At 35.7% G+C, this 23,755-nt stretch overlaps 1 protein-coding gene, 1 long non-coding RNA gene and 2 pseudogenes across 2 annotated transcripts; all 4 read left to right on the top strand.

Moving 5' to 3' along the window:
- Positions 1-2,599, top strand: part of LOC130228877 (solute carrier family 2, facilitated glucose transporter member 11-like) — a 29,629-nt pseudogene extending 27,030 nt beyond the window's left edge.
- A 4,140-nt stretch (positions 2,600-6,739) lies between these two features.
- Positions 6,740-10,348, top strand: LOC130228416 (uncharacterized). Its single transcript, XR_008837756.1, has 3 exons — positions 6,740-6,935; positions 9,329-9,416; positions 10,328-10,348. It is a non-coding gene; the product is annotated as an uncharacterized LOC130228416 (long non-coding RNA).
- Positions 10,349-11,143: 795 nt separating this feature from the next.
- On the top strand, positions 11,144-12,182 carry LOC130228415 (glutathione S-transferase theta-3-like). Its single transcript, XM_056456842.1, has 2 exons — positions 11,144-11,337; positions 11,920-12,182. The coding sequence occupies exons 1-2, from the start codon at positions 11,176-11,178 to the stop codon at positions 12,064-12,066; spliced, it is 309 nt and encodes a 102-aa protein (XP_056312817.1). The 5' UTR covers positions 11,144-11,175; the 3' UTR covers positions 12,067-12,182.
- Positions 12,183-18,508: 6,326 nt separating this feature from the next.
- LOC130228878 (solute carrier family 2, facilitated glucose transporter member 11-like) overlaps positions 18,509-23,755 on the top strand; it is a 30,110-nt pseudogene continuing 24,863 nt past the window's right edge.

Raw genomic sequence — 23,755 nt, forward strand, 5'->3', positions numbered from 1 at the left:
TTAAAGTTACAAGCATTATATTTTCAGCTGGCCGGATGTTTTAAACTCTGAAATGTTGAAACGTTCAGTCACAGGCCTTAAATGGATAGTTCACCCAAAATGAAAATTTACTCACTATTTAGTCACCCTTCACTTGTTTAATCGTTTATGAGTTATTAAAATATCTTTTTTTTGTGTTCAACATAAAAAAGAATCTCATAAACATTTGAAACAAGTAAAGGGTGACACGAAAACAGTGAGTAAAGTTACATTTTTGGGTGAACTATCTATTTTAAAAATGCACTTATTGTAATCTAACTATAATCCCAACTCACCATTGCATATCCTGTGATGTGACTATTGCAGTTGCACACATTGCGATATTGATGCTGAAACCATATATTGTGCAGCCCTAGTTGCTTGGACGTTAAAAGCTTTTCATGGAACCACCGATGCCATTAAAGAACCTTTATTTTTAAGAGTAAATAAACGTGATTTTGCTGACTAAATTTATCATGTTTCGTGTTGCAGGTGGCGTGACAAACATTTTAACAACAGAGCTGTTTACCCAAACCGATCGACCTGCCGCGTACATGATCGGTGGCTCCATCAACTGGACCTCCTTCTTTCTGATCGGCATGATCTTCCCATTTATTGTGGTAAATATAACGGGTTGGGTGCAGTAGGACTGGTGGGTTACACATGGGGGCTCGTCCGGGATGGGAGTGAGGTTTAGAGGGGTGAGTGTAACAGACGGCAGCTAGCCAAGTGCTATGCAGGTAAACCTCACTCCTCTGACCTCTAAAGTTGTTCTAGCGAAAGACACTAGAGGCCATGGTCTTTAGCCTCCTTTTTAAAGCAACTAACTCCCATGCAAAGATCCCAGTTCAGAGCGGGTTGGGTGCAGTAGGACTGGTGGGTTACACATGAGGGTTCGTCTGGGATGGGAGTGAGGTTTAGGGGGATGAGTACAACAGATGCCAGCTAGCCAAGTGCTATGCAGGTAAACCTCACTCTCTGACCTCTAAAGTTGCTCTAGCAACAGACGCTAGAGGTTATGGTCTTTAGCCTCCTTGTTAGAGCAACTAACTCCCATGCAAAGATCCCAGTTCAGAGCGGGTTGGGTGCAGTAGGACTGGTGGGTTACACATGGGGGTTCGTCCGGGATGGGAGATGAGGTTTAGGGGGATGAGTATAACAGGTGCCAGCTAGCAAAGTGCTATGCATTGTAAACCTCACTCCTCTGACAGACAGACGCTAGAGGCCATGGTCTTTAGCCTCCTTGTTAGAGCAACCGACTCCCATGCAACATCATGAGCTCGATCGCAGCTCAGAGCAGGGCTGGGTGCAAGAGGGCTGGTGGATTACACATATTTTGTAAAAATGATCAAAACACATGGTTAATAACTTCATAGTTATTCAACATTTAATTATTATGTTTTTTCACTGTAAAAAATTACATGGTTGCCTTAAATGTTGAAATAAAACAAAATTAACAATGAAATTAACAATAAATGAGTAAATAGGCCTGTCACGATATCTATTTTTTGTTGTATGATGTATTGCACCAAATATATTGCTATAAACAATTTTATATTCATTTTAAGACCATTTTAGCCACTCATTATATAATGCCAGAATGACATAACATCAAAATGCAAGTGCACTCTTCCAAAGAACAGATGATATTTTATTCTCTAGAATATATTTTTTAAATTAGTCATTTTAAGAGTTTAATAATCAGGCATTGTAGACGTTGCAAAATCAGCTAAAGTGTTGCTAGAATTGTTTTTTATGTTTGGATGATATATAATCGCATCACCAAAAATGCTTAAGGTCATGTCCATGGGTTGTGTGATAAGTCCACATATTGATTATTGTGACAGGCCTAGTAAATAGTGAGTAATTTGAAAAAAATTGTGAGATCTATCCCTTTAAAACAGCCTCTATGACTTTAAAAACAATAATTATCTTCCTTTAAAAAGTTATGATTACCACAAAAACATGTTTTCATGAATAATTGATTATATAATGATTTGCAATGCAACACTGTTAAACTTTTGCCTCTCTATCTTTCCCAGAATGGCCTAAAGCAATACTGCTTCCTCGTTTTCCTGGTCATCTGCTTATTGGTGGCCACATATATCTTCTTTGTGGTCCCTGAAACCAAAAACAAGACCTTTCTAGAGATTCAGAACGATTTTCGCTCTAGAAAGAAGATCATTAATGCCAATGGTACTGAGGGCCCTCTGCTGTCCACACCAATGTAATGCACACATACAGTATGACTGCACTTTAAAGGGCTTTACAATGTTACTGTATTGACATATGCATTAATCTGCCAAAATGAAAATGTAAGATCAGCAAACGTTGAAGTCAGAATTATCAGTCCTCCTGTATATTTTCCCCCAATTTCTGTTTACACTTTAAACACATTTCTAAACATAATAGTTTTAATAACTGATTTATTTTATTTTTGCCATCATGACAGTAAATAATATTTTACCAGATATTTTCAAGATTCAAGTATTCAGCTTAAAGTGACATTTAAAGGCTTAAGTAGGTTAATTAGGTAATCAGGCAAGTCATTTTATAACGATGTTGCGTTCTATAGCCAATCCAAAAATATAGCTTAAGGGGGCTAATAATTATGACCCTAAAATGGTTTTTAAAAAATGTAAAACTGCTTTTATTCTAGCCGAAATAAAACAAGTAAGACTTTCTCCAGAAGAAAAAATATTATAGGAAATACTGTGAAAAATTCCTTTCTCTGTTAAACACTGTTTGGGAAATATCTGAAAAATTCACAGGAGGGCGAATCATTCTGACTTCAACCGTATAATTGTGTGTGAACAGATATTGACACACACTGACGCTGCACTACATCATGTGCCTTCAGCATGAATACTGTCTTTTTTGTTATCAAGGACAGTCACATGACGGGAGGGACTTTCAATTGTATCTTGAATGTGTTTTATACAATTAATATGGCTGAAAGTATTACGCAGAAAGTATCATTTAGAATCGCTCCTGTGATACCAATTTCATATTTTTGTTAATCTTAAATAATGCAAATGGATCCATATGAGGAAACTGATGTCTCATGAAATCACTGCAAACATGTTTGAATTTATTTTACAGTCTTACAATTTTAATATTGACAATAAAGGATTTATTTCAATCTAAAAATCACTGAATTACATTTAAATTAATTTCATTTTTGTCAACAAAAATGTATGTAAATGACAATGAAAGTTAACTAAATATGGAAAGAAATTGCATAATAATTGGTATTTTAAGTTCTTTACTTTTTAGTAGGGTTGTCGCGATACCATTAATTCAGTGGTTCCCAATGTTTTTTTGCCTGTGACCCCCTTCTTTCCTGTAAAAACTAGTAAGGCCCCCCCTCCACATTAAATGATATTATCACTCAAATAAGTTTGCATGACAAAAAAGTTTGTTTTCAAACAAACGGTATGTTTATTACGATATCTAGATATGTTTATGTACAAATAATAGCCTAATGTAAAATATAAAAGCACACAGTAGGCCATTTGTATTGGGTACACCTCGCAGTATTATCATCAGCAAATGTCTTGGCGCAGATAATGCACTGTGGCTGGGTCAGGGACTCTTTGCATCAGTAAAACGGAATAAAACCATAGTTCAGGTAACGATTTTGGTATTTCCTGCATTTTATATTTCCAGTATTGCTAGCGCTGCAACTCGAAATGTTTGGAGCTTTCTCACCTGGTCCAGTATGCCAGTAGGCAAATCTGTGAGACCTTTTTTGAAGATGATGAATTACAAATTTGTCAATTTTTTTGGTCAGCCAGGAGATGAACTAAGGCAACATGATCATTCAACATAATTGTCCACTGCTAAAAAAAATAAATTTAAATAATTAAAATTTTATCATTTAAAAATATGACGTGCTTGACAGGAACAGAAATGAACTGATTCAGATTTGAACTGAAGCATCAGAAAACGTGCAACAGGCTACCATAAATGGCGTGAATTCTACCACTTTTGCAACTTAAAGGGCTCCACAGACTATTCAAATAAAATGGTCTATTGTTGCACAAGCCTGCAAGCATTTTAGCGACTTTTGCACATGCAACATTATGTATTGTAGACAGACCGTTAATGACGTTTACAAACTACAGTGTGTCCGCCAGTATTTTGGAGCCATAGTATCACGATACTACCATAGTACCGGTAAACCCTGCAACCCTACCTTACTAGCATTCTAAAAATATTACAAATATATTACTTAAGCAACAAATCACTACTAAAATACTACAGTAAATTTATAGAAAATACTAGTGTTTCTGAATCTTACTATACTAAATTGTATTAAATACTGTATCTATTATAGTATTAACAACACATTGTTATTGAATGTTCCAGCACAGTGTAGTATTAACAATAGTTGAACTGATAAATTGTAATAAACCATGTAACATTCAATTCAGTTAATTTTTATTTCTATAGAGCTTTTACAATGTAGATTGTGTGGGGACTCGTCTGTCACAGGGGTCTTTCAGGAATCATTGTCATGCTCTCCGCTCCTCCATGACCACCACAATATCTTCCCATCTGGTCAGGATATGGCCTGGTCCAGGATTATAGATACCTCTAAAAAGTCCTCTATTGGCATCATCTCTTCACAGGCACATACTTTAGGTTTTGCTACAGTAAACTGTGGAGTATTGTAAGATAAGTTGTAGACTACAATATAGGGTAATGTTTTTATATTACGATAGTTGTGTTTCCATAAAAACTATAGACATCACAACAGATCAATTCAAGTACTTTACTGCAATAAGGTTCAAAAACCACCACCATCTTTACTATAAGCTGCTTTACAATATTTTTTCTCAATGGGACAATAAGGGGTGGTGGGTGGGTACTAATAGTTTAGTTTTATTAAACTGTTAGAATTACCATATTTCTATCATCAGCCTTTTCAATTTTAGCAACCCCTGTGGTGATTACGTTATATTAAAGACAGAACAATAGTGTCAGATGCAGCACATTGATTTTATGGAACCAAGTTAAACTTTCTGTCACCTTTATGGCACTCACATACATTAAAAATAAATACAGGCCACAACTGAACATGGAGGATGGTCTCCGAGTGGCGTTCTCCAAAATTAAACGATGACTAGCCTTGGGCCTATTGGTGTGTGTGCAAGGTTTATATATTTATAACCACCTCAGTGGATTTTGGGGGTCGTGAGTCACTGGCATTGTTATTTTGGGGGTCGTGGGCTGAAAAGTTTTGGAACCCCTGTGCTATAGATGAATTACCAACTACGCCACACATGATGTCACACGGGTTCAACCATGCATACCGGTTGCAAAAAAAAAGACCGGTTACAATAGCAAACATGTTGTGTTGTGCGGTAGGATGCAAAAATCCAAACAGTACACCACACTGCTTTTAATGCCAACCACAGATGTCTTTGGCTAACAGCCATCAGAAGAGCAGAATGGATTGAGGACCTAATTAAAAATGCTGTCTCTGCAGTTCTCATTTTATATCAGGTAAGTTCACGCTATGCTTAATCATACACATTACTTGTTTTTGATTGCAGCAATGATTTCAGCAAAAACAGTTAAATATGGTGAATTAAACTGCTGACACTGAATGCTTAGAATGAAATGTAAAAGAATAAGTTCATCTACCCTCCCGAACAGGTGCAGTTCACTGTCAGAATGCAGTCTATTTGCTTTTTGATGACTACCCAGGCCTTGTACAGTTCAGTCTTCTTTCTTTGTCTTTGGCTAGGCAGAACCTCGGTTTTAGCACTACAAAGTTTTGAATCTGGTAATCATGGAGCATTATTTCTTGCACATGACACACAGAACAACATTTTAGGCATCTAAAGACTTGTAGGCCTTTAACTCTCTTGTAAAATCACTTGGAGTTCCAAGTGCTGGACGCGCTTGGGAGGGTGCTATCGCAAATGGACCTGTCAGACGACAAGCTGTTATAATACACTAAAAGAATTATGTAAATAATATGTGTAATCAATATAACTTATCTCTAATACACAACAACAAACTCTGTCCCGCATCAGATGTCATTCCCTCCCTGTAAATGCTAGCGCTCCCAGTTTTTTCTGCAACCTCGATGCGCGCGCATTATGAATGTTTACAAACCGGGTAATTCGCCTATACAATGTCAACAAAAATGATTGAAAACTGACAATTAACAATATGTTTTACAATGAATGTCTATTTTACAATCAAGGATGTTTTAGTGACTAAAATGTTTACAGAAATTTTACAAACATTGAATTTATAATACATTTATGCAATTGTCAATAGAAAGTTACATAACGTGTTTCAGCTTTTCACAAATCAGTTGGGATTAGTCTAAGTAGTATTCAATTTAATAAACACAAATTTATTCTCATTATTAAGACGAAAACGATCTATTAACCATTTGCAATATGCAAAAAGCTATTTTTACATAACTCGACAATGAAACGTTTACCCGTGTAGTCACGTGGTATCTGTTACTTTTCTCAACGCTGCTAAGGATCGACCAATCGCTGTGGTTTCTGACTTCATTTCAGACTGTGTGATATATCACTTTAGGGCACATTTCCATTTGTTCTTCGTTTATAAATTTATCGGAAATTATTATATTAATATTAACATACTATTTAGTGTACAAATGCCTTAAATAAGACTCAGTTTAACGCGTTTAGAGCATTTGTGAGGTACTTCAGGAAGACGCTTGTGATTGGACTATGGACAGTGACGCTGGACGAGCAGGAATACATGTTGTTTCTCTCTACAGTACGGGACACACTTCACTATGACCGGCAGACAGGCAGTAAAAGCGTATTTGGATCTCATGTCACAGCCATGCAGAGCTGTGCTAATATTCCTAAAACATAATAAAATACCACACACGGTGGAACAAATTGCGATAAGAAAAGGTGAGCTTACTTTGTTAACGTATCGTTCAGTAATGCGTTGGTAAAGTCCTTATGGTCCCTATGGCTTAAATCCAAGTCGGTTGCAAAGGTTATCCTGCAGACTGAACGTGGTTCATCTATGATTTCTAGAAATTTGTATGTATGTATTGTTAATTTCGTTTATTAAACGTTATTCTGCATTTACCTCACAACTCCACATGAAAAACTGATAACTTAATAATTAACTACACCGTATTTGAAGCACACTACAGTAAGTGTATTAAACTGTTTATATTAATATTTACTGCTCTTTGTTAACAAATATAATGAACTGATAAACTTAAATACTTTTAATGTACTTTAGTTTTGCTACAATGGTGTATTGTATTTTACACTGCCTGACACAAGTCTTGTCATCGAGCCCAGTTGTAAGATAATATAATAGCTTGACTTCTAGTTGATCGTTGTAAAAGTGGCAGACGGTCGATTTTTCTGATGATCGTCTGTTGAACTGCATCCCAATAATCACAAATACTGCAGAAGACCTATTGGAACCATCATGGATCCAAGATTCTTACAAAAAATCAGTCAAGTTTGGTGAAGAAAAAATCATGGTTTGGGGTTACATTCAGTATGGGGCCGTGTGAGAGATCTGCAGAGTGGATGGCAACATCAAACAGCCTGAGGTATCAAGACATTTGTGCTGCCCATTACAATTACAAACCACAGGAGAGGGCAAATTCTCAGCAGGATAGCGCTCCTTCTCATACTTCAGCCTCCACATCAAAGTTCCTAAAAGCAAAGAAGGTCACGGTGCTCCAAGATTGGCCAGCCCAGTCACCAGACATGAACATTATTGAGCAAGTCTGGGGTAAGATGAAGGAGGAGGCATTGAAGATGAATCCAAAGAATCTTGATGAACTCTGGGAGTCCTGCAAGAACGCTTTCTTTGTCATTCCAAATGACTTTATAAATATGCTTTTTGAGTCATTGCAGAGATGTATGGATGCAGTCCTCCAAGCTCATGGGAGTCATACACAATATACATTCTTTTTCCACTGCAGTATGACTTTATATTCTATTCTGTACATTATTTCTGTTAAATGACAAGACTTTTGTTCAAGTCAGACCTTACTGTCCTAATTAAATATTTAAAAATCAAGACATGATCATATTTCATTTTGATAAAATAAGCGTAATCTAGAGGCCTTTGCCTTTCTGCCACTTCTGATACCAAATGATCAACTAGAAGTCAAGTTATTATTTGTTGTTCCTTAAACTTGGATAGGTGATAAGAATTTTGTCAGGTAGTGTATATTTGTAAAAAGCATATAGGACAGTGTTGGGTAAGTTGTTTATATTGCTGTAGTTGTATAGCAACGATATAAATCACAACTGATTAATTCAAGTATTTACTATAGTATGGATCAAAAAATTATATTATGTACTATGTAGTACTATAATATTTTTTTCACATACTGTAAGCTTTAATGCACTTGAACTTTATATCGAGGTAAAGTTGGTTGTATATTCCCTCACTGATTCAGTGACACGCTCTCTATATTGTTTACCATGCTATTTTGAATATTCGGTGTGACATTACATTCAAGTACATGAAAACTACATTAGTACTGTTTATTTGACTGTGCACAATGTTGTACTTTGGATTGCCGTTGGCCGCTGATATGATTTCACTATTAACAAATAATACTTTTGAGCAATTGCGGCATTATGAATGTGACATTTGCAGTAATATCCTAAACATAAATGGACATAAAATGTGTTGTTAACATAATATTGAAACTTCTGTTTATATTTTCCAAAACAACTAAGAGTTACAGAGTTATGGGATCAGAAAAATATCAATCTGTAAACCTTTTTAATATGTTAAAGGAGGGAAATAAACATACGTTATGGATGTGACCAAAAAAAGTCTGCGAGTTTACAGTATACAACATGCTTTGTAGAAATTCTGTGAATTAAACTGCACAACCCAAAGAAACAATGCTAAACAAAAAATAAGAGTTGGCTCTCTATAGAAAAAACATGATTGGTTTTATTTTATTTGACATGTTTGCATTTATGAGCAAATAGCTTGTGTTATGGATGTGACGTCTCTCCTTTATGGATGTGACAGATGTGAAATTGCCACTTGTGTGACTTTGGTAAATCAAATATAGTTGTTTAAAAACATTGACACAGACATTTACATTTACAAAATACACAGAGAGTATTTTTAAAGTACAACCCTACACAAAAAACCTAGAAAGGGTTGTGCTATTTGGTGAAAACTTAATTTTTTTAATGGCAAATTTGACATTTGCATGGAATTGCTCTTTTCTGAAGTTATATTACAGAGAAAGTCTGAATGTGAGAATATAAACCAATTTTACCTCAATGAACTTTACCTGTAGGGGAGCAGAAAACACCCGAGTTCACCAAACTCAACCCTATGCAAAAGGTGCCAGTGCTGGAGGACAATGGGTTTGTTCTTACTGAAAGGTATGGAATGAGAGACTTGTAAACCTTTGCATTTGGACGTCTTAAAAATGTAAAAAGTTTCTTTAAAAAATTTTATTATCATTATTAAAGAGATGGTTCATCCAAAAATGAAACTACTGTTCATTTACTCACCCTCAGGCCATTCAAGATGTAGGGACTTCTTCACTAGAACATTTCTTCACTAGTATTATCTGAAAACGTGGTCCATATAGAGGCTTAACAAAATGAAAACTCCAAGTCAATGATTAGTGCAATATTGGTTCTGTGCAGTGTCACATGAAAAAAAATCTAAATAAAATACATACACATTTCTAATCATACACATGCAAACATTCTGATATTGATACACACACATAATTATAACATTATTATTAATAATTATATAATTAACATAGTATATTAATAATTATAGCCAGAAAAGAGAGTTTGGGTATGCCTAAAAAATTCTGTGCTACAAATATTGTCAGATTTTCTGAAAATAAATTAGTTATTACTGCAAAAATCGATTAGTACTTCGTTAATATCTAACCAAATAACCAACTTACTTTATTATCATTTTAAAGGCAAAATAATTGACATCAGGCTTTCATAAGTGTTTTTTTTGTGAAATTGTCCATTGACAGTTGTAAAAGCTATTATTCCCTGTCATGTATTTATTTAATCTATTTAGTTATATTTAAAAATTTTAAAATAAGGCATTTAATAACTTTTGGATTCAAGAATTGTTTCTAGTAACTTGCAGTTTATGAATCACAAGTGACCACATTTTTAGCCATAAACACACATTCTTTCTTTCAGTCTATTTTTTTTTTATTATTTTCACCTGTTGACTAGCGTGAGGATGAGTAAATCAACAGCAAATCTTTATTTTACTCTAACCTTTCGTTATATTAATAAATCCTCTGGCACAGTGATGCAATTTTGAAGTATCTTGGCAACAACCTACAAAGTGCCCGATCACTGGTACCCCAAACTGCCAGAGAAAAGAGCACGAGTTGATGAATACACAGCCTGCATCATATGAACACACGAATGCATGCTGCCACAGTCTTCTGTCAAGAGGTACAGTATGGTTTAAATATGCGATTGGTTAAAGTGACATTCAAAACATTTTTTTTTTTGGTACAACATGCTATTTTTTCTTAGTTTTTTGTTAGAAATAGGCAAATTTTACAAGTATCCTTTCAGCTAAACAGTTGAGTTTTACTATTTTTTTCCCATTCAGATGATCTCCGGGTCTAGCTTGAGCACTTTTAGCTTAGCTTAGCATAGATCATTGAATCGGATTAGACCGTTAGCATCTCGCTCAAAAAGATTGAAAAAACGTTCGATAATTTTCACATTTGAAGCTCGACTCTTCTGCAGTATATAATATATTGTGCACTAAGACATGTAAAAATCGCGGTGTAATAATCAAAGGACGTTGCTGTCGTATCATGACACCGCATGATTACGCAACAATGTTACATAGTTTCAAGCTGATGTCAAGCTCCTGTTTTGAGGAGCCTGTAATATCTCTAATATTTTTTTGAATGAGATGCTAATGGTCTAATCCAATTCAATGATCTATGCTAAGCTAAGCTAAAAGTGTCCCTGACAGTCCTGATGATTGATTGAATGCATTCAAAAACGATAAAACTCAACCTTTAACAGTAGGGGAGATATACAATTTGACTATTTCCAAAAAAAAAAAAAAAAAAAAAGAGGGGACTGTTTCTTGAAAATATTTTGCATTTTCGTACAGGTTTTACTGCCACTCATGACAGGACAGCCGGCAAACACTGCAAAGCTGGAAAAGGCCCTATCAGACCTGAACGGCACACTAGACAAGCTGGAAAACATGTTTCTGAAGAGACAGGCCTTCCTGTGCGGTGATGACATCTCACTGGCTGACTTGCTAGCAATTTGTGAACTCATGCAGGTATGATACTTTTACTGTTTGGACAGATCTTTCCCATATTTGAAAGAAATGGCTTCTTGAATAGGAAAGAATGTAGGGCGGGACTTGATTGTGTCATTCAGAGAAGTTGTGGATTGCTATTGGTGGATCTCGTGTGACTGACAGCACATTATTAGGAAAAAAAGCACAGCTGTTGTTGAAGCAAAGGTTATTTTGATTGAAAATTAGAAAAAAAATGCTGTTTACAGATAAATCATATAAAATTTACATAGACTTGTAAATATTAGTATGCAATTATAATGAAATCTTACTAAACAAGTCCCGAATGAGCATAATAATTACAAATTAATTTCCTATAATTATTAAAAGTTAAAATCATGTTTTTTTTATTAACATATAATAAACATCCTAAAAACCTTATCCTTTGACATCTTATTAAATGTAATCTTACTGTATGCAACGGAAACCCATCTTATGGCCATTTTACACTGCATAAAGCAACCTCAGAACAAATATCCCCATCGAATGTTCTGAGATATGCAAAACATCAGTAAACTCAAAGATGCATGAGCCTGTAAACCTCTATTTAACCATGTTTTTCAGCCAATGAGCAGCGGGAGGGACATTCTGAAGGACAGACCCAAACTGATGAGCTGGAGGGGTCGAGTCCAATCAGCGCTGTCTGACTCCTTTGACGAAGCTCACACTATCGTCTACCGCCTGAGGGATAAATTCACTGCTAAACTTTGAAAAATCACACGGCAAGGTGTTTTTGGACTTGACTTAGAGTGATTTAGAATTTAGTCTGTCTAATAACGATATGCAGTTTGATTAATTTATGGTAATCAAGGCATGCATCAAAAGTTTAGGTTAATGTGACAAAGTTTGTGCCTTTTCAAAAGAAAATCTGCATAATATAAATGTCATGTTTTTTTTTGATTATCATGCATTATATTAATACACATACAGTGCACCGCATAAAAGAGCACAATTCCTTTTAATCCATTTTGTATTTAAAATTACACTTTCGTTATGTTGGAGGCTGTTTTTGCCCCATTGACTTCCATTATAATCACATTTATTGATTGCAAAGCCTTGACAGCACGTAATCATGCATTCTTGATTGTTGGTGCTTTTCTCTGTTGGGAAGAGGTCAAACTTGTCATTTTTACTGTTGATCATTAGTTGGCACTATTAACCCTTTAGATAAGCATGTGCAAAAAAAGGTTCTGGTTTATATATAGTGAAAACGGTTATCATCCCATGCATAAACACATGCGGCTTGACATCACTTATGTTGCAGAGACGCTATTGGTTTAATTTCGGCAAAGTAGAACACAGAAGCAGCTTGAAGCAGAAAGCGTGAGTATGTCTGCGGTCTGGAGGTATTATAAAGTTGATGATGACAACAATGCCACAGCAAACTGTGAAATATGTAAACTTGGAATTGCCTGCTGGGTATTTAAGTTCAGCTGCTATTTGTTTTATATTAGATTTTTTTATATTTACTGTTGCACTAAAGTCCAAAAGTGAAGAATTGATGTTATTTATTACTTGATTGTTCAAGCTACCTCACAGAAGTGCTCTTTTTATCAACAGAGTTGTTGGCTGTTAAAATAAGGGGAATTCATTAAAAATAAGGAGCATCCTGGATCTGTTTATTCGCTCTTCTTTATTCTTTTTTATTATTAGAGTATCGGATCAGGTTTCGGTATTGGTAGATACTCAAAATCAAATGACTCAGACTCGAGGGCAAAAAAATCAGATCGGGACATCCCTAGTTTGTGGTTTAAAGTCCGCATCGGAAGCTGCGACCATTTATTTATTTTTTTGTATCATGATGCAGTTCCTAGAAAAACAGAGTATTAAAGGATAAAACTGTGGGCGTGGCTTGTTTTTTTCTACTGCGAGCTGATTGGTAGTAAAGTAAGCATTTCATTCAGATATATCAGGAAAGGGGTTTGGGAAGAGTGATTACAACCAATCAGACACCTACTGCTCACCATTTCAGTTCGTTGTCTAAACAGACAGTTGTAGGGGGGCGTGGTTAAGTTAGGTAGCCACGCCCAATACCTCAGACAGACCTAATCTGAGAATTTAACTGAAAACAAACAGGAAGTGCATTTTAGATTTCAATTAAAGGTTAGAAGGGCAAACTATATATATTTTTTTTATTAACGACATCCACAGTTGAATTGTTCACCACAGAACTAGCAATGTGAGCTAACAAAATTAACATGGTTAGTTTAATTTCAAATTTACTTCAGGGTCGATTATTTGTAGATTTCTGATTCTGATTTCCAAACCTTTGTCCTCCTCAATGCATCTCCAGCTCACCTGGTCATGACCTCCTGACACGCAGAGGTCAGAGGTCAGGCTGACGACACAGTTGATGGCATCTGTGTGAGCAGGTTCGTATTGCACTACCTGGTGCACAGGTGCAGGCTCTGCCCTTCTTTGGCCCTGCCAATAACAACAACACAACCTCCATAACCAAATAAATTCATCACAATGCGCCATCAAATCATCAGTGCTCATCATTACTCACTTATAAAGGTCTGAGCGTCGCCGGAACTTGCTCTGTCTTCCCCATGCTTAAATGGGCATTTGATCACCCCAAATATCAGCAGGTTTCACTCATCTCTCCACAGCGCAAGCTATTTTTCGCCATCTGTGAGAAATACGCAAGCCGATAATGAAGACATCATCAAAGTCTCTGGAAGCCTCACAAGGGAACTATTAGCCGCCAAGAACAGATGCTGATGTTGTCTGCAGCATAAGCTGGTAATCAGTTATGTATTGGGTTTAGTTATGCATGTCCACAGCTTGTTTCTGAGAACTAGAGGAAGACAGGGAGGGCGACCTGAATCCTATTAAGTGCATTAGTGCCTCATCGCATTAGGTAACAAGTAGGATGCAATATGGCAATATTTGAGCAAACCATATCGCTAGTAACATATATATTCTACATTGAACCCTCAGAGGAAATGCATTTATGTATAGATTTAGTTTATACACACACACACACACCACACACGCACACACACACACACACACACACACAGAGAGAATGAGTGAGAGAGAAAGAGACACACAGACATGTTGGCATTGGTTGTATACAAGAACTCTCGATAGTTGTAATGTATTTCATACAGTAAAAAACGTTTATTATATGGCCTTACCCTATCCCTAACCTCAACCCTAATAAACCCCAGAACTGTGACAAGCACTGAATATGAAAATACTTCATTAAGTATGATTTCTTAGCATTTTTAATTACGAGGACACATGGCATGTCCATATAAACAACCTTAATAGAGTACAACTAGGTCATACCCATGTACTATGCAATTTTCGGTCCTTGTAAGCCACCAAAACCAGTACACACACACGCACGCACATAGGTGCACTGAATGCAAAGACAAATATCCTTTTAAAGCAGAAAAGCATGCACTGTGTACCACACATGAAGCATCGCTTTTAATCAATAAAACTACATGAGAAACACGCATTGAAATGCACTGAAGTTCGCGACACCAAAACAAAACTCACCGTCCCAAGCCTTAAGACGCTTAGCCGGGTATCACAATCCGTGCGTCCGCGTTATAGTGAACGGCTCGCATGGGTGTGTGTGCTGTCGAAACCCCGAGAAAGTAGGCGAACACACGGTTTATGGCGCATAATGATCCGTTTCGACTCTAAATCTTCAGCGGATCTCGGCATTCAGTTTCTCTCCCCATGGCGTGAGCGACGCTTTCGCTGTTACTAGGCGCAGGGAGGTCACGTGAACACATAGTGGGCGGGGCTTCACCAGTCACATGGATCTCCTCCGTAGAATAAATACAACTGCTCATTTAAATAGTATAACACAGCGAATAATTAAATACAGAGGAAACAAAACTAATTTGATATGAAAGACAATAAATAATTCCTGCATGTATAACAGTGTGCCTGCATCTTACATGAAAAACTAATATTTTTACATCAATTAGTTGTTTCAAACTAATTACTGTTGTCCTTTATAGAAAAAAGAGACATTAAATTATAAAATTTTCTAATATTAGGCATAATCTGATTTGCATACCATTCACTATGAAGAATATATTTTATATATTCATATAATGATACATTTCTATATAAGATTTTTTAGCATTTGTCTTCATTGTTAACATTAATTTTTTGAATTAATAATTTTGTATTAATTCTTTGGATGTTAATTTCATATAGCCTAGACTATTGTTTTTAATCAGTGTAATTATTTTTACTTTACTACACTAAGCATATTTGGATCATGATGACTTCTTTAGAAGTAAGAATAACTGTGCTGGTTACATTTTTACATAAATATATTTGTTAAGCAGAATGATGGATTATTTAAACCATTTTCTAACATTTTATTTTCAGACACTTTCATTTATTTAGTTACATTTTTTAAGTTATATATAGGCTATATAGTGTATTCTTAATTATTATTATTATTATTATTATTATTAATAGAAATGCATTGAAATGAACAATAAAAAGAAAATTAATTTTGGTTATTTTGATTAAATCTTTTTTTTAGGATATTTTCTTTTCATCTGCCCTTAAGTGATGTTTACCAAAGAAAGGGAATTTCATAGTATTTCCTATAATATATATTTTTTTCTTCTTCTGGAGAAAGTTTCTTTAGTTTGGCTGGAACTGAAGCTCTCAAAAAACAATGATCAAACTTCTAATGCTTAACCACTGGCCTAGATTTACACTGCAAAGTCATCAGTGAATGTGAACATGACTTAGGATCACTTTCACTGGTGACTTTGCAGTGTAAATCTGGCCAGTGGTTAAGCATTAGAAGTTTGATCAGAACATTGAAGCTTGATGAGACCAACACAACAAGCTCTTTCTTTCTTTAGATAACATTGAAATCAAAATGATTGGTCTTTTAAAAACAGTTTTAAACAAAAGTTTTAATAACTAATTTCTAATAACTATTCTCTCATCTTCACCATGATGACAGTACTATTCTACTAGTTTTTTGCAAGATATTCAGCTTAAAGTGTAATTTAAAGGCTTAACTAGATTATGTTAACTAGGCAACTTAGGGTAATTAGGCAAGTCATTTTTTTAAAAAATCCTAAAAGAGCTAATAACATTGATGTTAAACCAGCCAAACTAAAAGAAACAAGACTTTCTCCAGAAGCAGAAAAATATTACAGGAAATACTGGGCACTAACTATTAACTAGGCAAGTTAGGGTAATTAGGCATGTTATTGTACAACAATGGATTGTTCTGTGGCCAATTTTTGTAAAAATACTAAAAGAGCTAATAACATTGATGTTAAAATTGTTTTAAATTTCTTTTAACCGCTTCAATTCTAGCCAAACTAAAAGAAATACAGAAGAAAAAATATTATAGCAAATACTATGAAATTCCCTTTCTTTGGTAACTTTAAACTAAACAAAAAAAGACATTCTCATTCTCAGCTTCAACTGTTTGTAACACAAGCCATACACCACCACTGTGCTTAAACATGAAATACAAACCACAACTTTAATAAATCACCAATAAAATAGTAATAAAACGACACAGCTATTTAACCAGAGACTTATAAAGTTGGGTCATGATTCTTTAGAAGTAAAGATTAACTGCGCTACATTTTGTTAAGCAGAACGATGAAGTATTTAAACTATTTTCAACCATTTTATTTTCAGAACTATTTATTTTCAGTGATTTTCAGATTACTTTAGTTCACTGATGACATTGCAGTGTAAATCTAGGCCAGTGGTTAAGCATTAGAAGTTTGATCAGAACATTGAAGCTTGATGAGACCAACACAACAAGCTCTTTCTTTCTTTAGATAACACTGAAATCAAAATGATTGGTCTTTTAAAACAGTTTTAAACAAAATAGTTTTAATAACTAATTTCTAATAACTATTCTCTCATCTTCACCATGATGACAGTACTATTCTACTAGTTATTTTGCAAGATATTCAGCTTAAAGTGTAATTTAAAGGCTTAACTAGATTATGTTAACTAAGCAAGTTAGGGTGATGAGGCAAGTCATTTTTTTAAAAATCCTAAAAGAGCTAATAACATTGATGTTAAACCAGCCAAACTAAAAAAAGAACAAGACTTTCTCCAGAAGAAAAAAATATTATAGGAAATACTGGGCAACTAACTATTAACTAGGCAATTAGGGTAATTAGGCAAGTCGTTGGACAACACGGATTGTTCTGTCACCAAAAATAGTAAGAGCTAATAATTGATGTTAAAATTGTTTTAAATTTCTTTAAACCGCTTCAATTCCAGCCAAACTAAAAGAAATCCAGAAGAAGAAAAAATATTATAGGAAATACTATGAAAATTCCCTTTAAACATCACTTTAAATGAAACAAAAGACATTTTCTCAGCTTCAACTGTTTGTAACACAAGCCATACACCACCGCTGTGCTTTAACATGAAATACAAACCACAACTTTAATAAATCACCAATAAAATCTGAATAAAACGATGACACCACTATTTAACCGGAGACTTATAAACTTCTGGAGTGTTGAATGAAACTAAAAGAGGCTTAAGGGCTCTGCGGGTCACTTGACTGAAACAACAACAATGTGCTCTTTGTGATCAAAGGCCAACCAACACAATGCTTGATATAGTCAAATAAATGTCTCCAGAGCCAAACCAGCATCATTATAATCAACTATAATCACTACATCTCACACGCAGAACTGTAAAAATGGCGCGCCTCAAGTATTCGTGATGGTGAAACTGAAGCTTATGATTACACTAATGATGACTGAACACAAACCCACCGCCCCGGCAAAGTTAATCTTTGCAGTGAGACTTAGAAACCATGAAGGAATAATCGCCAGTCTTTATCTACAAAATAAAATTAGTATTTCGCTCAAAAATGAATGAAATGACGATCAGTGGCCCGGAAGTGCAGCCCACAACATTAGCAAAAAAGGTAAGCAGCCGTTAATTTTGTTGAATCTGCATTCAAGTCATTCTGTATTACCCACAAGACCGAGCGTGGAAAAGCAATTGACATGCTTGTGTTAAAACTTAAATGACAAACATATCCCAAAGGCATCCTCCAGAGCTGCTCTGAAGGGAATTTCACCCTGAATTAACTCAGTTTTTTCGCTCTCCATGCTCTGAACAACAGCGCGATTGTGTTTCTGCTGATATATCTGTTATGCACCTTGTCCGGAGCTCTAAAAAGCAGCCCTGTCTGAGGATGAGTTCACATTTCAGAGACTGAAGGCAAGATTAAGAGACGTTTGGATTATTAAGTCAAATGTTAAAGCTTTTTAAAGGACGAGCTGGAAAAATGGGCAAAGAAAACGGAGAGCTTAAGGAGTATGAGCCTTTACTTAGAGACTTCAAAGAACCTGTTCAACAGATTAAGGTATGATTGAAATAAAAGATAATAATGTGGTTATGAAGTTGTTTGTTAATATTTGAGTTGGTGTTGGTTTATTATTCAGCAGTAGTTAATAATGAACTTTGATGGATGGGACATTGTGCAAGTTCTTGTACTGTAATATTCTTGCATCCCTGCTGAAAAATCCAGCTTAAACCAGTCTAGGCTGGTTGGCTGGTTTTAGCTGGTCGACCAGCCTGGTTTTAGAGGGGTTTTGACCATTTCCAGCCTGGTCTTAGCTGGTCAGGCTGGGTGATGACTAGCTAAAACCAGCTTGACCAGCCTAGCCAGGCTGGGAGCCCAGCCAAAACCAGTTATGTCCAGCTCAAACCAGGTTGGTCAGGCTGGTTTTAGCTGGTCATTTTCCAGCCTGACCAGCTAAGATAAGGCTGGAAATGGCTGGAAACCAGCCTGGAAATGGCCAAAACCCCTCTAAAACCAGGCTGGTCAACCAGCTTAAACCAGCCAACCAGTCTAGGCTGGTTTAAGCTGGATTTTCAGCAGGGATCACTCTAAAAAAGTCTTTAAATTAACTTTTTTATCTTCGTATTTTGTGATTCTGTGATATTTTTTATTCATTTATTTATGCTTTTGACATTGATGTTTCCTTAAACAATTTAGTGTTGAAAAGTTAAAAAAACTTTTATGACCTTTTTATAGTTTGAAGTGGTATATTGTCTGGGTTTTTTGTTGTAAATTAACCTGGTATTTAACTGATGACACTATCTGTTATTTTAAGAACTGAATTCATTCTTAATATTATTTCTTATACAATTTATTGTTTAAAACGACTAAAACATCAATAAAAGTCACTTTGTTAAAGTGCAGAGTTGAATTTTCAACATTTAAAATTGAAAAAGAAGAAATAAAGGGCCCATGATGCAATTTATAACCATAAATAAATGCAAAAAAACTATAAATTAACAATTTATAGTATATTTGTGGCATGCATATTTCATACCCATAAAGGGTAATGCAGCATTAATATCTTTTCATTCATTACAATGAGATTTCACTGTTAAATAAATCTTGCTGTGTTTTTTTTAGTTGAATCAAATTAACTTTTAGTCATCTCAACTTAAATAAATCACTAAATTATATCAAATTTTGTATAACTAAAAAACCTTTAGTTGAAACCTGATTAACTTATTAGGATAAGTTAAAGTAACATAAAATGTGTTGTCATGGCTTTTAGTCCCTTTATTCATCTGGGGTCACCACTGCGGAATGAACTGCCAACTTATCCAGCATATGTTTTACGCAGCGGATGCCCTTCCAGCTGCAACCCATCACTGGGAAACATCCATACCACTCATTCACATACATACACTACGGACAATTTAGCTTACCCAATTCACCTATAGCGCATGTCTTTGCACTGTGGGGAAACTGAGCACCCGAAGAAACCCACGCAAACACAGGGAAACATGCAAGCTCCACCCCCGGGAAATGCCAACTGACCCAGCCAGGGCTCGAACCAGCAACCTTCTTGCTGTGAGGCGATTGTGCTATCCACTGAGCCACCATGCTGCCATTATTATTATTAATATTATTAGCAACAAATAATAACCATCATACATTTTCAGTGTAACAATAGTTTATATACCTAAATCTATTTAATATAACGAACAACAATCATTTGATTAAGCTGTATTTAATAATAACAGTGCAGCACCCAAAATAATCACTAATACTTTTCCCATATCATTCAAACCACAACATTTGACCCATTTGTCAGCAAGCTTAATACGTTAATGACTTAAATAGCTTATACATATATTTGAATTAATATGCTGTTAACAAATGTACGACAAAGGAACATTATTTACTCTTATTTTGAGATTTTTATCATAACAAAGTATTTCATAATATTTTAATTTACTTGCATATATTATCCTTCAGGCGACATGGTGGCTCAGTGGTTAGCACTGTCGCCTCACAGCAAGAAGGTCGCTGGTTTGAGCCCCGGCAGGGTCAGTTGGCCATATCGTTGTGGAGTTTGCATGTTCTCCCTGTGTTGGCGTGGATTTCTTCGGGGTGCTCCGGTTTCCCCAGTCCAAATACATGCGCTATAGATAATAAAACTAAATTGGCCGTAGTGTATGACTGTGTTTGGATGTTTCCCAATACAGAGCATCTGCCTGTGTAAAGTATATGCTGGATGGATACGTTGGCGGTTCATTCCGCTGTGGAGATCACTGATGAATAAAGGGACTAAGCGTGAAGGAAAAATGAATGAATGAATATTATTCATTCTATGTACACTGTAAAAAAATCTTGTTGCCTTAATTTTTTAGTTGAATCAAACTTTCTAGTCATCTCAATTTACATCAAACTGACTAAAAAATCTAAGAGAAAACCCCTATATAACTTAAAATATTTAGTTTAAACCTGATTAACGATAAAATAAGTTAAAGTGACGAATAATTTGTTGTCATGACTTTTTTTACAGCGTATTTATAATAATCACATTAGTTTAATCTGGTGCAGCTTTTGATAATGTATGCAAAAATGCATGTTTTTTTCCTTGTACGTCTTTTCACCACAGGTTCCCAGTAAGTCTCTTCTTCTGGCTGTTTGGGCGGCTGGCATTGGTGGAACATTTTCAATATGGCTACAATATATCCATAATAAATGCACCTACAAGGTAATAAATTGTTGTGATTATTGTGCATTCCATATTTCTACAGTATACATCATACAGTGACATGGAGAGGAGTTCAGTTTAGTACACTGTATGTGTGTGTGTGCTATACTGTCTTGTTTGAGTTGGTTTTTGCAGCTCATCAGAATAAATGTGACATAAATCAGTTAATATATCATTGTGAATGTGGATTTTGGTCTCTGGCCACAAGTTTTTGGGTAAAAATGTGGACAGCATGAAGCACATTTGGGCTTTTTACACTTTTTAATTGTTAACCAAGGGTCATTTTTCAGTGTTTCCTAACGTTGTTCTTTACTCTAGGTTAGTAATTGACTTTTTTATAGACATGTAAGATGTTAGACATGTCAATGTAAGATATAATCCACTTTGAAAATAGGTGGAAAAATATTTTTCTCTATTAAATCTGCAAATTATTTGACAAAATAATTATGGTGACATATGAATTCAATTCAATTCAATTCACCTTTATTTGTATAGCGCTTATACAATGTAGATTGTGTTCAAAGCAGCTTCACATAAAAGGTCACAGTAAATAGGAACAGTGTAGTTCAGTTTTGTAGTGTTTAAGTTTCCAGTTCAGTTTAGCTCAGTTCAGTGTGGTTTAATAATCACCACTGAGAGTCCAAACACTGAAGAGCAATCAATTCCAACGATGCGCAGCTCTACAGATCCCGAACCATGCAAGCCAGTGGCGACAGCGGAGAGGGAAAAAAAACTTCACTAATTGGCGAAAGTGAAGAAAAAAAACCTTGAGAGAAACAAGACTCAGTTTGGGCACGATCATTTTAATTTCTCCGCTGGCCAAACGTCTTGTGCAGAGCAGCGGAATTATACAGGGTGATTCAAAAATAACACCACAACTTTAAAATCTGTATTTAAACAAATCAACACGATGGACCATTGGGTAATTAATCAATGCGAAGAGTACTTAAAGTTTTTTTCAGCGGAAAACAATTTCAGATGTTCAATATTACCCCCTCCAGGCACTCAAGTGACATCAGCCCGATACTTGAAACTTGTTTCACACTCTCTGTAGCATCTCGGGAGCTGGATAGCTGCAGTTATTCCTTCTTTTAGTTGAGCAATCAAATGAAACTTCAGAGCTTTCTTAAATCGACGACAGAAAGAGCTTAGCTCGCCTTTTCTTCTTCGCAGACTTCTCAATTTACAAAGTTGTGGTTTTCTTTTCGAATCACCCTGCATATGACTCTAAACTGTAAATAAAATACTCCAATAATATTTGCTTATTTAAACATTTTTACATTTTACATTTAGTCATTTAGCAGACAGTTTTATCAAAGCGACTTACAAATGAGGACAAGGAAGCAATTTACACAACTATAAGAGCAGCAGTGAACAAGCGCTATAGACAAGTTTCAGGTGTGTAAAGTCTAAGAAGCAAAGCATTAGTAATGTTTTTTTTTTTTTTTGAGAGAGAGAGTACAGTTAGTGGTTTAGCCAGAGAGGCAGTTACAGATTAGGAAGGAAAGTGGAGACTAAACAGTTGAGTTTTAGTCGTTTCTTGAAGACAGCAAGTGACCCTGCCATTCTGGTGTAGTTAGGGAGTTCATTCCACCAACTGGGCAGATTGAATGTGAGAGTTCGGGAAAGTGATTTCTTCCCTCTTCGGGATGGAACACGAGGCGATGTTCATTCACAGAACGCAAGTTTCTGGAGGGCACATAAATCTGCAGAAGTGAGAGCAGATTACGAAGGAGCAAAGCCAGAGGTCACTTTGTAAGCAACATCAGAGCTTTGAATTTGATGCGAGCAGCAAACTGGCAGCCAGCGCAAACGGGTGAGTAGTGGAGTGACATGTGCTCTTTTGGGTTCATCAAAGACCACTCGTGCTGCTGCGTTCTGAAGCAGCTGAAGAGGTTTGATAGAATTAGCTGGAAGCCCAGCTAGTAGAGAGTTGCAATAATCCAGTTTGGAGAGAAGAAGAGCTTGAACAATGAGTTGAGCTGCATGTTCAGATATGAATGGTCGGACCTTTTTGATGTTATAGAGTGCGAATCTGCAAGATCGAGCAGTTCTAGAAATGTGGTCAGAGAAGTTTAGTTGGTCATCAATGTTACTCCAAGGCTTTTTTACATTTGGATGCAATGATGGTTGCTCCATCCATCTGGATTGAAAAGTTATGGTGAAGAGTCGGGTTGGCAGAAAATTCAAGCATTTCCGTTTTCGTGAGGTTAAGCTGAAGATGATGATCTTTCATCCAGTGTGAAATGTCTGACAGGCAGGCTGAAATGCGAACTGGAACCGAGGGATCATATGGTGAAAAGAGAGGTATAGCTGGGTATCATCAGAATAGCAGTGGTAGGAAAATCCATTGTCCAACAACAAACAGCGTTTTATGA

The sequence above is a fragment of the Danio aesculapii genome, chromosome 5 (assembly GCF_903798145.1).
Source record: "Danio aesculapii chromosome 5, fDanAes4.1, whole genome shotgun sequence".
Classification (NCBI taxonomy): domain Eukaryota; kingdom Metazoa; phylum Chordata; class Actinopteri; order Cypriniformes; family Danionidae; genus Danio; species Danio aesculapii.

Bases quoted from the DNA above. Each gene is read 5' to 3' on its own strand.
- LOC130228415 (XM_056456842.1), top strand. From the start codon at position 11,176: ATGACAGGACAGCCGGCAAACACTGCAAAGCTGGAAAAGGCCCTATCA. The intron at 11,338-11,919 runs GTATGATACTTT...CATGTTTTTCAG, and splicing joins CAATTTGTGAACTCATGCAG to CCAATGAGCAGCGGGAGGGA.